The sequence below is a fragment of the Phoxinus phoxinus genome, assembly GCF_949152265.1.
Source record: "Phoxinus phoxinus genome assembly, chromosome: 23".
NCBI classification, from domain to species: domain Eukaryota; kingdom Metazoa; phylum Chordata; class Actinopteri; order Cypriniformes; family Leuciscidae; genus Phoxinus; species Phoxinus phoxinus.
In genome coordinates this window covers 14763844-14778431 of record NC_136898.1, presented here as the reverse complement: position 1 = coordinate 14778431, position 14588 = coordinate 14763844, and the positions used below count along the sequence as shown (strand labels likewise).

At 37.9% G+C, this 14588-nt stretch overlaps 1 protein-coding gene and 1 long non-coding RNA gene across 4 annotated transcripts; one reads left to right on the top strand and one right to left on the bottom strand.

Annotated features, from left to right (window-relative positions):
* Positions 1 to 376: 376 nt before the first annotated feature.
* On the bottom strand, positions 377 to 13679 carry hephl1b (hephaestin-like 1b). Of its 3 annotated transcripts, none has more exons than XM_079600048.1 (18): positions 13411 to 13679; positions 10888 to 11100; positions 9984 to 10181; positions 9530 to 9784; positions 8689 to 8860; positions 8464 to 8603; positions 8207 to 8338; positions 7914 to 8119; positions 7419 to 7563; positions 6683 to 6895; positions 4286 to 4499; positions 4070 to 4209; positions 3822 to 3950; positions 3530 to 3636; positions 2663 to 2882; positions 2242 to 2381; positions 1801 to 1920; positions 377 to 1685 (listed from the first exon to the last, which is right to left on the bottom strand). In XM_079600048.1, exons 1-18 carry the CDS (start codon positions 13592 to 13594, stop codon positions 1671 to 1673), a joined length of 2943 nt encoding a protein of 980 aa, XP_079456174.1. In that variant the 5' UTR covers positions 13595 to 13679; the 3' UTR covers positions 377 to 1670. The 3 variants fall into 3 exon arrangements, with proteins under 3 accessions (XP_079456174.1, XP_079456173.1, XP_079456172.1); XM_079600047.1 differs by having other exon boundaries at positions 1801 to 1963; positions 8473 to 8603; XM_079600046.1 differs by having other exon boundaries at positions 1801 to 1963; positions 13411 to 13678.
* LOC306991836 lies at positions 1674 to 3913 on the top strand. Its single transcript, XR_013796170.1, has 5 exons — positions 1674 to 1723; positions 1840 to 1948; positions 2748 to 2877; positions 3547 to 3682; positions 3779 to 3913. It is a non-coding gene; the product is annotated as an uncharacterized lncRNA (long non-coding RNA).
* Positions 13680 to 14588: the final 909 nt, after the last annotated feature.

The window sequence follows — 14588 nt, the reverse complement described above, 5'->3', positions numbered from 1 at the left end:
TACAGTGTGGGTAAGGTATTACTTTCAATCTACTTATAAACCTTGATACAAACATGAAACTATTCTCTACAAACAACCTTTCAGACTGCTGCAGGAACAGAAGTCTGGTGTTTTCGATTAAATCATTGCATAACAAAATTGTATTGATCACCCTAATCAGCAAGACTATATCAGTAAAATGACGGATAGCTGTCACACACACACATTAATCATGTTAAACATACAGTCTGTTAACTGTTTACAGCAGGATGTATTTGAATAAATAAGCTATTAAAATTAATCTATTTTCCTGAACAGTGGCATGACATTATTCACTTAAACCAATGATTAATGGAAGAGAAACAATGTGTCAATGAGCTTGTTTATTTGACTGAGCTTTGCATTCTTTCCTATAGTGAGCTAATGGCCTGTTTCAAGTATGTGATCAATGCCTCTCCTGCTTTATCACTGTGAAGAGTAAACGCTTGATCATGGGGTTCAAGCCTATAATCTTTGCCAAACAAAGCATAGTTTTGATAAGCAAATTGGAACCATTCACAGATGTTGACTAGAAGTTACTTAAAGACTTTAAAGTCAAATGTTTGCTGACAAGGTTCACTTCTTTACATCATAATCCTGGGCACAGGTTACTTAAAGCCTACGTGATAAACATTCATTTGAGAGTTCCAAGCTTTGAGCTCAAAATGAGCACATCAAACGAACCAAGAGGAACAAAAACAACTGCTCACCAGTTATATAAGCTCCAATCAGCTCACACTTGTTTTTCACTTTAACACCATCCTCTGTGATTTTAGTTCCTTCTCACATTGGCCTAAAGGAGCCTTGCGAAATTCAGGACTTTTCTTTTTCTTTAACATCAGTAACAGTAAGGTAGATCTGTATAAGAACTTCAAATGAAACTGAAAGCAAATGCTTATTAACATATCTTTGCCCCAGGGTGTTTTAAAAGGACATTCTCTCACTAGGTGGTCTTGCAGTAAGTTTCACATTTGAGTGTTGGTAGTGGTTTTATTTTGATTTACCGGTAGTTGTAACTTCAAAATTACACTTAAGTAGGCTATTTAACTTTATTCTTTTTATTTACACTACCGTTCAAAAGTTTTGGGTCGGTATCATTTTTGAAAATAATTTTACTCAGCAAGGGCTCATTAAATTGATCAAAAGTGAATCATTTTCATTGTGACGAAATGTTGTTCTTTGAACCTTCTATTAATTTTTTTATAATCCTGTAAAAAGGTTTCCACAAAAATATTAAGCTGTACGACTGTTTTCAGAATGTTTCTTGAGCAGCAAATCAGCATTAGAATGATTTCTGAAGGATCATGTGACACTGAAGACTGAAGTAATGATGCTGAAAATTCAGCTTTGCCATCAAATGAATACATCAAATTTGAAAATGTATTCAAATAGAAAACAGTGATTTTAAATTGTAATAATATTTTACAATAGTTCTGTTTTAATGTATTTTTGATCAATTAAATGCATACTTGGTGAGCATAAGAGACTCAAAATCATTAAAATAAAAAGTCACTCTGGCCCCTAAACTTTTGAATGGTACAGTGTTAGAAATAAATCAGTTGAAAGTGATTATATATGTCCACCGAAAGATCACCATATCAGTCTGAGCATGAATGTTGTGACCAGTAACCAAAGGATGCTTAAACCTCTCTTCACAGTGCTACCACCTGGAAAAGAAGAACCACAAACATCACATCACTAAACAGTGAGTAAGCCCACTCTTATGAAATAAAGTAAAAGCATAACAGACTAAGCCAATAAAGCCCTAAAGCTGTAGCTCACCTGATCGAGGTTTGATGGTAAATGTTGTCTCCATTCCAGCACGGATGTGGTTGGCAACGTGACAGTGCAGAAGCCACGTTCCATTGACCTCTGCCTCCATCTCCAACGTCTGAAATGCTCCTGGGATCAGGTCATACACATCAGTACGGTGAGCCTGGTCTGTCTGAAAAAGCAGTTTAAGTCATTATAATGGTTGGGTTTCACAAGTTCACATGTGTGTGTGTGTGTGTGTGTATATATATATATATAGTATATAGGCCTCCTCTCGTGCTGATTGGGTCGATTATCTGAACATGCTCCTCCCGAACTTTGTTCATAAAACATCATTTAGTGTATGAAAACTGCAGAACACACTGCTGTAATATCATTGAAAAATTATTTATTCTATTGCATCTGATTGTGAATATGCATTTATAATAGTTGTTAAGCTCATTGCTGCACCTTGTATGTGAAGGTCTCAGCATGAAAATGGACGGTGTGTATGTCCACTTCATTGCCCATCCCAAACAGGTACCAGACCACCCTGTCGCCCTCCACCATTTCCAGGCCATGAAGGTTTGCATAGAGCTTCCCATTGATCCCTGCCAATAGTGACAGAAAAAAACATGCAGTTTGGAATCATGTAATTCTCGGAGACAAAATGAGAATTATGTGCAGTGATTATTTTTTCCTATGGCTTCCTATGTTTGTCATTTATCTACTTATTTAAACTCTGATCTGGAACAGGGATAGTGAATCTCATACAATTCATCCATCACATATCAAATAGCCATATAGCCGTCATCATAATTAGATTTTTTTGTAGCATTTTACATCAAAATGCATTATTAGGGTTGAGTTGCATTTACTTGTGACCTCTCACCATACATCTCGTTGCTTTTCTGAAACTCTGCATCTCTCAGAAGAGGTTCTGCGCTGTTGTAGTAGTACTGAATGTTTTCTTCCAGGTACCAGGATTTATTCTCATCAAACACCATAAAGAGGAGAGCAAATTCTCTATCCACATCAGTTCTCTGTCTGGCCCGGTTCAGGACACCTCTCCTGCAGATTACTAACGGCCCAATCAAACCACTTGCTGTGTCCTTTAACATATGACAAAAGCCACACGCACAAAAAACTATAACCATAATATTTGTATTATATTGTTGTTGTTCAGAATTCATCTTTTTGAATTCCTGGCTGATTGTAGATGTAGTAGTAGTAGTAATTGTTGTTGTTTTCATCATCACAGTCAATTATTATATTATTATAATAATTATTATTACCGGTAATTATTATTGTCAACTTCAAAAGCCAAAATAAATCGAGCAATAGCAATAGTAACACTTTAAAATAAGGTTTAATCTGTTAACATGTAACAATGAAAAATAAAGTATATTCCATACATTATATGAATTATATAAAAGCATTTATTAATCTAATTGTTAAAATCAAAAGTTGTATCTGTTAATATTACTTAATGAACATGAGGTAACATGAACTAACAATGAACAGTTGTATTTTTATTAAATAATGTTAACAAAGATTAATAAAATAAATGTCATTGCTCATTGTTAATTAATGTTTAATTAATGCATTAACTAATGTTAACTAATATGACCTTATTTAAGGTGTTACTAGTATTTGTATATTATTGTTGTTCAGAATGAATCCATTTTAATTCCTGACTGAATGTAAACAATAATAATAATTAAGGAATTAAAACTGTTTCCGATACTAAGAGCTTTACCTTAACAAAGTCCACAGCTGAGCGGTAGGCAAAAGCGATGCAGTTTGGATCAGACACGCCTGGGCCGGATTTCTCTGGAATCATCCACTGGTACTGAGTCTTATTTCCTGCAGTGAAGAGTTTCATTTGCATTCACAACAGGATGTGTCACAGGTATTATGGAAACCTAGCAGAACCTATTTAAAGTCAGATAATGTTCAAAACACATTTTATGAAATCCCTGAGGGTGTCTTTGTATACATTTTACAGGTGAAATATGGAGGCAAATGGTGGGATTTTCATCTTCCTCTACCTGGCATGACAGCTTCAGGTTTAGAAGTAGAGGTTCTGACTCCATGTGCTTGTATTGAGTAAGGATGACTAGCTTTATTCATAAATGTGATCAGCAAAATCTGGCCAACTTCAGCTCTAATCATAGGTCCTATAAAACACATACAGATTTTCATTCATTCATTCATTCAAATGGCGAGAAAAAAAAACGGATGTTCAAAATATTTTAAAATGAAGGTGGAACGAAATTGTGTGATTATTATAAGTCACCAAAAATCTCCAAGTGTTTCTCTTGAGGCTGCCTCAGTTTTCTTGTCCTGAAGGTGGCGTCGGTGTATTCTCTATAAACTACTTTCTTATACCTGGAGCCCAGTCTGTTCTTTCCTGTCCCCACAAACACACTGCCGGGACTGAGAGAAGAATCTGGTTACCGAAGCCATTCAAACGCTGCGACATCAACAAAAGTTGTAGAACATATACATCTACCTTTTCTCCTCAGTCGTGTTGAAGTTCTGCAATTCCCAGGTACGATCAGCTGAGTAGTCCCACTCCCTCTCTTCAGCACAGATGAAATACTCCACTATCTGAGACCTTAATACCGGTACTGAGGGATTCTTATTCCCTGACCCCTTCACTTTATACAGTTGTCTCATCCCACCAACATAGTGATCAGAGACTAGACAGCTCACCTCAAATTCACCTGCAATCACAATCACAGGAAAAGGTTTATAATATATATAACAGCTGTACTGCTTCATGTTTTTGTGGAAACCGTGATCCGCTACCATTCAAAAGTTTGGATTAAGAAAAAAAAAACTTTTCCAGCAAGGTTGCTCTAAATCGGTAAAAAGTGACAGTTAAGTGTCACATTTAGAACAATAATATCTTAGTAAAAACCTAAAGTAATATTAACAAACAATGGGCCCTATCTTGCACCCAGCGCAATTGACTTTGAACACCGACGCATGTATCATTCCTATTTTGCACCCGCGCACAGCGGACTTTTCCCTCCACAGACGCACGTCGGTAAATTAGGGAATGAACTTGCGCTCGCGGAGGCGGTTCAGCGCAAAGAGGAGTGTGTTACGGCGCAAAACTTCCATGGTGCTATTTTCCAGTTTTAGAAAGCAATTGCGCCACTGACCAAGAAAAACACAGTCTAAAGACAGTGGCGCGTTGCGCGTTAGTGATATGGTATTTTAAGGGCGCGTGCTTGGCCATAATGTAGCGTGTTAACGCGCATCCACTTTGATTCTCTAATAATTATAAACAGACGCAGCAATTTTCATTTTTGCAAATCATACATTATTACAAGTAAAAATATTAACACACGAGGGAAATCATTGTTGTGTGCCCGTGAAGATGTGAAAAAGATCTATCTAGATAAAAAAATAATAATCTAGATTAGGCTACACATTTACCCAAATTATACACCTGTTTAACCGAAGCTAATTTATGTGGTTTCTCCCATCATCCCCAATGTCACTTCTCTGTGTTTTACAGCCCTGACGAGAACGTCGGTTTCCTCGGCTGTGAACCGCTCCTGGCGTGCGCTGGCAAATCCGCCGTTATAATAGCAATCCGCCGTGGAACAAGCGCATCTGCTCTTAAAGGGAATGTGAGAGGACGCTCTGATTGGTTTATTTCACGTTACGCCCAAACCACACCTATGAATAATGAAGCTACTTCAGACCAACCCCTTTTAGATTTGCGCCAAGCGCAAGAGTCGTTTATCTCGCCGGGAAAATAGCAACAGCGCCGGGATCCGCCCACAAAGTTACTTGCGCTTTGCGCTTTGACACTTGCGTTTCAGATCGTTAAAATAGGGCCCTATATATCATTTGGAAGCTTACAATCTTTTAGTTTTCATATTTGGTGGCTGTTTTTTTATATATATATATAAATTACAGAGGAGCAGTAATTTAACAATTTGCAACAAGAATATTTCATATTCATTAGGCGTGTTTAGGAATTTATTTTGAAATGGCAATAAACATGAAAAATCATGAAAGATTAGTAGGAACCTCAGTTTGTTTTCATGCCAAGAGTTCAAAAGATAACACCAATTCAATTTTAGGAGAAAAAAATGTCTGAAAATGTTTTGAATATAAAGACAAATATTATGGATTTGTGATGCGGTTGCGAGCTATAACGCACATATGTGCTCTTTTTATGCGTTTATTAGAGGTTGAACTCAAATCAAATACTGCCAAACCAACCATACTACTTCTAAATAGGATGTCTACTTCATAAATTGTATGAAAATTATGGTTCAGATCACTCAAAACATATATGAAAATGGAGGCGCCCTTATATGGTCAGTAAGGAAGCTTGGCTGTCCAAAAGTTTGCTACTGCGCCCAAATAAAATCTTACTGAAAGCTCTTTTTTTTTTAGATATCAACCTAAAATTTGGAACACAACTTTTTGGCTTTCATTTTCTTGCTGTTTTAGAGTAAAATATTTTTTGTAATATATATATATATATATATAATATATAATATAAAATATAAATAATTATATTTTTACATTGTACATTTTCATGATAAAAGTTTCTTTTTCTGTTTTACTTTCATAATTTACTATTATATCTACAATAACCTGGCAAATGTCTGCTTTAAAACAAGACCAACCATAGGTCTACATTCCAAAGCATTCTTGAATTACAACCATTTAAGTTTACATAGTGATTTTCATATGCAAAAAAGATTTCTATTAATGTAATTCCACAAAAAATATTAAGCAGCAAAAAGTGTTTTCAGCATTGATCATAAGAACCATAATTATATGAGCACTAAATCAGCTTATCATCAGCATGGAGGATCATGTGACAGTGAAGACTGAAGTAAAAATACATAATTTGCTGAAATAACATGGCACTGACCACTGACATCTGGTTGCATGGACACAGTGACTGCAGTGTGTGGGAACAGGCTCAGCGTGTCACGTGTTGTGCCTTGTCTCTGGAACGTGTTGCCTTGGAAGTAAATACCATGCATGTCTATCTCTGTGCCAAGTCCCATGAGATGCCATCTTACCCTCGACTCCTTCTTCATCTCAAGGCCAGGCAGGTTCCCATACATAAAGCCATTCACAGCTGCATTACACAAACAAAATAACAGGGTGTGTATAAGAAGGACCCTGAATGGAATCGTTCTGATTTGAAACTTTCAGCTGATTTGTAAAATTATTAGTTGACCATTACACTGGGTCTTCAATTACAACTTTCTTAAATAGGGGTTCTGATTCTTAAGCCAAAAATATGCTTCATTTGTCCGTTTACCACTACGACTTGTGCATAGCATGCGTATGTAAAATTATTTGTAACCTTCAGAATCTGTTTGAGAATTAAGTCGTTTGCACATGTGCCCCGAATACACTGCTCGAAGAAGATAAAATACCAATTTAAAACAACAGAAGAAGAATGTGAGGGGGGCAAAATGGAGGTCAGAAGACATCCGCGTTTGTAGAAGTATAAAGATGAACAACGTGCTGTCCTCTGCAGGTCAGGTGAAATTTCACAAATAAGTCACAGTGCGAATACGTCAGTTTCATGGTCAGATATGTATACCAAAATGAAGCATATCCCAGGCAGACAGCAGTAAGGTGAGTGTAAATACCATGCATTTTATTGCTTTCCTGAAACTCCAAATTCTCTGAGTCCGATTCATTGGTGCCATAGGTTTCAATGTTCTGTTCCAAGTACCAGCTGAGATTTTCATCTAACACAGAAAACAGCAGAAAAAACTCCCGATCCACATCTTTCTGTAAGAAAAATTATATTACAGACAAAAAGTAATATTGTTCAATAAAATTATTTTTAAAACTTAATTTTCAGGTGACGTTGTTACACGTTACTATATGTAAATTATGCATAATTATAAGTAACTAAACCTAAACCACACCCTAACCGTAACTCTATATTAAGTACATGTAGGTAATTAATATTAGTACGATGTCTACGTCACCTTAAAATAAAGTGTAACCAAATCATTTTAAAATAAATTGATGACTGATTTGCATATGGTTCAAGATGATAGTTTGTATGCATATTATGTTGAATCTCTCCTTTTATGCATAATCCTTTGATTATGCACATTTGATTCTCATATTACCTGAGCGCCATTGGAATTCAGTGCATCTTTCTTACACACCAGCAGGGGGCCTATGAGACCAGAGTTGGTGTCTCTGACTGGATCACTGGAAGAGAAGTACAGGTAGGAAATACAGGGTGGGTCACTTTCAGATGGTCCCTCCTTCAACTGCCACCTGTAGGTGAACGTTTCACCTGGCTGAACCTGATATCCTTTCCTCTTTATACCTACAATTCATTAAGACGTTTATTTCTCTGGGACAAAACAAACCTTTTGATTGACACATTAGTCAGATGGTGTAAAATGAGTCTCACCGTCTTGATAAAAGACACCCTCAAAGGGTTTGTCGTATTGAAAACCATGTGGCTGAATACTATAGATTCTGTCAGCCTTGTTCATAAACATCACATGTAGGGTGTCTCCGACCTCAGCCTTCAAAACTGGACCTAGACACCATGATGTAAATGTGACAGAAAGGTTCGGATCAAATTCATGAAACACTTTTTATCTAACCAAGGTTGAAAATGTTATTTATGTTACATTAATTTAAATCTACATGAAAAAAGCTTACCCAAAATACCTAGATGAGTCTCAGCACTGGTTTGCTTTCTCTTTAAAGTGAAACTCTTATCTGTATATTCTTTGTACACCACTTTCCAATACTTTCCACCAAGTCGGCCACCATCCATCCCGAAGAACACCTCTGAAAAGCTAAGGATGACCAAGAATTTGTCAAAAACAAAAACTTTCATAAACTAATTGCAGTGCATTTCTGAATTATAATCTGATATTTAACCTCCCAGGTTTGGTCAGCGACTCATTGGTCAGTTTATCCATCCCTGATGGTGCGTAGTCCCACCGAACTTTCTCAGCAGCAATGAAATACTTCCTAATCTTCCCATTGAGAGGAACTGTGGAGTTCATCTTATCCCTGCAGGACGAGACTTTGAACAGGGCCTGCATACCAGCTGTGGAAGACAACATGGAAGAGCCCTGTAACCTTCTGTGTAGACAGTAAGCATATAACGCTTTTTGACGAATGAGACAGAATTTTAATAACAATATTTTAAAAATGTTTTTTTAATGATCAAGTTACATTACTTTAGCTTAAATGAGACTAAAAATCCTGTATAATCTTGGTGGTCTAATTCAGGGGTTTTCCCCTGAATATTTGAGGCTTTTAGTGTCCTTGTTAAAACACCCGCCACCCATGCCAGAGACGCCAGTTTGAATTCCCTCTTTGAATGGATCGAGTAGAACCGGAGGGGTTAAGTTAGTGCCGTGACCCAGGTGGGAATGAGGTTTAGGGGGGTGAGTGTAACGGATGCCAGATATAGTAGATCTGTGTGAATAAACCTTACTCCCCTGGCCTCAAGAGGTGCGCTAGAGACAGACGCTAGAGACTGTGGTCTTTAGTGTCCTTGTTTGCTCGCCCGCTTCCCATGCCAGAGATGCCAGTTCAAGTGGGTCGAGTAGAACAGGAGGGGTTACACTAATACATATGCACGTTCTAGAGTAAACTAACTATCAAAAACCCAACTAGCTTTTTTTTAACTGAAGCAGGACTACTTTTCCATTACTACAACTGCCTTTTTATGTTATCTTGTTATCAAAGGACATGCTTCCTCAAAGTTTACCTTTCAGATGATCGTTCACTTGGCAGTTCAAGAGCCATGTCCCTATTGTCATAGGCACCATCTCTGCAGTGGCAAAAGTAGCAGAAAACAGACTCAGGACATCCACGCGGTGCCCGCGGTCTAGGAGTGTGTGTCCGTGGAAATAAGCAGAGTGAACGTCGATCTCGTTGCCCATGCCAAAGAGATGCAAAGCAATTGTGTTGTTTTGGCAAAACTCAATGCCTGGTAGGTTGCCGTACATGTATCCATTTATGGCTAGAAATGGATAATAAAAAAGTACTTAATGACTCAAACTGTGTACATTAGCTATGTCAGTTTACAAAACATCTCTAGGTTCATGATTTTTCATTACAATTAACGCACCACACCACTCTTTTTTTTTTCAAACTTTTTTTTTCTTTAACGTATGGACAGTCACAATTTTAGCTCATATAGTCAATTGTCAGGTACATACCATGCATCATGTTGGATTCCTGAAAATCTTCTCTAGCAGTATCCACACTATCTGGATCAGAGCAGAAGGTCTGTATGTTCTCTTTCAGGTACCAGCTGATGTTCTCATCCACCACACTAAACATAAGGATCAGATCCTGTTCTACATCAGCACGTTGCACTTGATGGTGGTCTGAAGTGGACACAGCATGCAGGGTTCCTGAGGCCGGCATTTTGATTTAGGAATCAAAGGATTAAGGTAAGACAAAAAAAAAAATTGCTAATAAAGTCCAGAGGTAAAAATCCAAAGGCACATTTCATTTTTTTTATTTTAAATATAAATGATTTTTTTTTTTTAAATACATTCATTTACATTTAGGGACAAACTTAAACAAGAAATGTTCTTTATATAACATAACCATAATAACATGTATCAACTGTAGTATTATTGTAGTACTGGAAATAAAAGGAAATAAATAGGAAATTCAAGGTAACTTAACTTTGATAAATAGATTACACTGCCTACAAAATACTGGTATTACATTAAACAATTATGCAATTAAGGATACTTACAAACCCTTCACTGAAAATGTAACTTAAAAAAATACAAGGAATTATTCTTAACAAAATTGTATTTTTAAAAAATCCAGAAGTGCATTTTATATATATATATATATATTGTATTAAATGCACCCATTTAAATTTAAGGAGGAACATAATGAGGAAATGTTCTTTACCATAATAACATTTATTAATTGTAGTATTATTGCACCTAGTTGACCTTTATCTAAGATGCTTTAGCAAAGTTTAAAATTATAATTAAATGTAAAATATCACAAAGAGCTAAATTTCAGGGTTAAATTTTCATAAAAACATAGGGCTAGTTTTTCAAGGAATTAATAGGAATATCAGAATGTCTGCTTTACCTTTCTTACACGTGAGAAGGGCTCCAATAAGCCCAGAGGAAATGTCTTGTGAGGCGCTGACATGGGAGTGGTAGGCCCAGGTCAGGCAGTTGGCATCACCATTTTGAGGGGCATAATCTGGCTTTACAGTCCAGGTATATGTGAAGTTACCCCCTGGTGGAACCCCATCATCATTCTTCAGAGTGTCTGAGGTTCCGTCTGGATACAGTGCACCTGCAGACAGGATTCGATAACAGGAGAAAGTCCACACAATTAAAAATAGCACCTTTGAAATTATTACAAATATACTGATGAGTCAAAACATTATGACCAGTTGCAGATGAAGCGAATATCATTGATCATCTGCTAACAAGGCCAAATATTAAGGTCTGGATACTAGATGGATGCATCAAAAATGGGCCAGAATAAAGATCTGAGCAACTTTGACAATGACTAAATTGTTATGGCAAGGCCACTGGGTCAGAGTATCTCTGAAACGGTGAGGCTTGTGGGTTGTTCCCGGTCAGCAGTGGTGAGAATTTACCAACAGTGGTGTTGGGCGCCCAAGGCTCATCAATGCAATAAAGGCTATCCCATCTGGTCCGAGCCAACAGAAGGTTTACTTTGGCACAAGTCACACAAAATTATAATGATGGTTATGGAGGGAATGTACGGATCGCAAAAGCTGCTTCCAAATCATCAGTTCTCATTCTCCTGGATCTGTTTGCTGCCTTCGACACTGTGAATCATCAGATCCTTCTTTCCACCCTCTCATCACCTGGCATCACAGGAACTCCTCTCCACTGGTTTGAGTCCTATCTCACAGGTAAGTCCTTCAGGGTCGCATGGAGAGACGAGGTATCCGAAGCACATCAACTGAACCACAGGTTCCTCAGGGTTCAGTTCTTGGACCCCTCCTCTTCTCCATTTACACCACATCACTGGGACCTATCATACAGGCACATGGTTTCTCTAACCATTGCTATGCTGATGACACCCAGCTCTACCTCTCATTTCAACCTGATGATCCCACAGTAGCTACACGTATCTCAAGCTGTCTGGCGGACATTTTGGAATGGATGAAGGAACATCACCTGCAGCTCAACATCACCTGCAGCTCAACCTCAAGACTGAGCTACTCATCCTCCCTGCCAATCAGTCTCTACAGCACGACTTCACTATCCAACTAGATTCAACCTCAATCACCCCATCAAGGTTGGTCAGAAATCTTGGAGTAATATTTGATGACCAGCTGACCTTCACAGACCACATTACAAAGACAGCTCGACCATACAGGTTTGCACTGCACAACATCAGGAAGATCAGGCCTTTCCTGAGCATGCAACGCAACTTCTCGTCCAGGCCTTGGTTATCTCTAGGCTTGATTACTGCAATGCTATTCTGGCTGGTCTTCCATCATGTGCAACTAAACCTCTACAAATGATCCAGAATGTTGCAGCTCGACTTGTCTTAAGGGCCCATGTCGCTCCTCTGTTCATCTCTCTGCACTGGCTACCACTCGCTGCTCGCATCAAGTTCAAGGCATTGACGCTTGCTTACAGATCGACAACTGGCTCAGCTACCTCCTACTTTCACTCGCTCCTACGAGTCTACACCCCTACCAGAAGCCTACGACCGGTCAATGAGCGACAGCTCGTGGTACCATCACAGAGAGCCACAAAATCACTCTCCAGAACATCCTCATTCACGGTTCCATGCTGGTGGAATGATCTCCCCACCCTCATCCGGAATGCAGAATCCCTGACTACATTCAAAAGACAACTGAAAACTCATCTCTTCCGTGAGCACTTAACCTCTTATCAAGCGCCCCTATTTTTTAGAATTTTCTGAAAATGGCAAACCCAAATACAAATGTCTGTAGCTCTTAAACCCTATGGTCCACATTCATAAATCTTGTCTTTTTTTAAACTAGACAATTGAAACTTTGTTACCCAAGAGTCATTATAACTGAAAGTTGCATAGGAACAGAGTAAAACAAGGTAAAATTGACATGAAAGTGACTTACGATTTCTTTGAATGAACTTAAAATAAATTTTTTTCTTATGCTACTCTGAGCAATGCCTGAACTTTGTATTTACGTCTGCCATTTACGTAAGGGAATTGATGGTACCAGGAAGCACTGTGACAAAGACAGTGTCACAGTTGGAGGGAGTGATGCTTTGGGCAATGTTCTGCTGGGAAACCCTGGGTTCGGTCATTCATGTGGATATAAGTTTGACACGTGCACCTATCTAAACATTGCTGCAGACCAGGGACACCCTTTCATGACAATGGTGTTCCCTAGTGGAAGTGGCCTCTTTCAGCAGGATAATGCACCCTGCCACACGGCACACATTGTTCAGGAATGAGCATATGTCTTGATGCCTGATACTATACAGGACAACTTAAGGGTACTTGTAGTCCATGCCTTGACGGGTGGGCGCTGTTTTTGGCAGTACGCGAAGGACCAAAAGCATATTAGGGAGGTGGTCATAATGTTTTGCCGCATTTTTTTAAGAAGTAAATGAGAGAAAGAGGTTTTACCTTCTGAATCTTTTGCATAGAAGACACCATGCGGATGTATGGAGTAACGTCTGGAGGCAAAGTTCTTCAGGTGCACAATGATGATATCATGGACCTCTGCCCTTAGTATGGGGCCCAGATAGCCCAGCCAGATGGGTTTGGGGATCTCTTGAGAATAAGAAGCATCTGTGTACTGCCTGTACATCGCCTTTTTGTACACACTGCCAATCCGCTGAGACCCACGCTGCAGAAATACTGATGCATACCTGGGCCATGAGAAAGAAGAGGTGTTTTTTAATGTTTTTCCACTATTGTTGTAATGGGATGATAATAAATGACGGAGATTATTGGGAAATTTTAAAATGAACAAAATGTTTAAAATAAATAGGAAATTCAAAGTATACTTATAACTTAAAACTTCAATAAATATATTGCACTCTTAGAATAAAGGTTCATTTTAATTTAATTAAAATTAAAAACGAATAAAAACAAAATGATCCTATGATGGGAACTCTTAAAATGTTCTATGTATGAAGCACCTGACAGAACCCTTTAAGGTTCTACATAGAACCTTTTCTTAAGAGTTATCAAAATAAAGATTCATAAAGGGGGTTTTTGAAGCAATGCCATAGAAGATCCATTACAGAACCTTAAAGTAAACAGTACTTACTAAAACCTCTTTTTTTCTCAATGTAAAGAGCATTTTAATAATATGTAGAACATTTTTCACCTTTTTACTTTGACCATTAAACAATGCAATTTTAGATAATTATAAATCCTTCACTGAAAAGTGTTACGGTAATAACCTGCGTTGTTAAATGGAAAATGTATTTCTAGTTACTGATACTCAATACTTTTTCTTTTTTTTTATGCTGGAAAAAATTAGTTTTTTTTTCAGTGTGTGAATCTCAAGGATGAAAATGTCATGTTGGGCACTGGTACCAGGAAAAGTAAACTATATCAGATACATTCATCACAATGAATAGCTATATCAAATAACCAGATATTATCTAGAAAAAGTCAGTCCTCAAAACTGTCTGGGTAAACAAGAGACTTGTGAGAGCCGCCACTGAAAAGCTACCGAGTTCATTGAGAACAGAGTAAAAGTGCACCAGCATGCATGGGTGGATGCCACAAAAAAAGAAAAAAAAAAACACTCAAAAAGATTAATGTAACGGCATGTCTGGATCCCTCCCCGC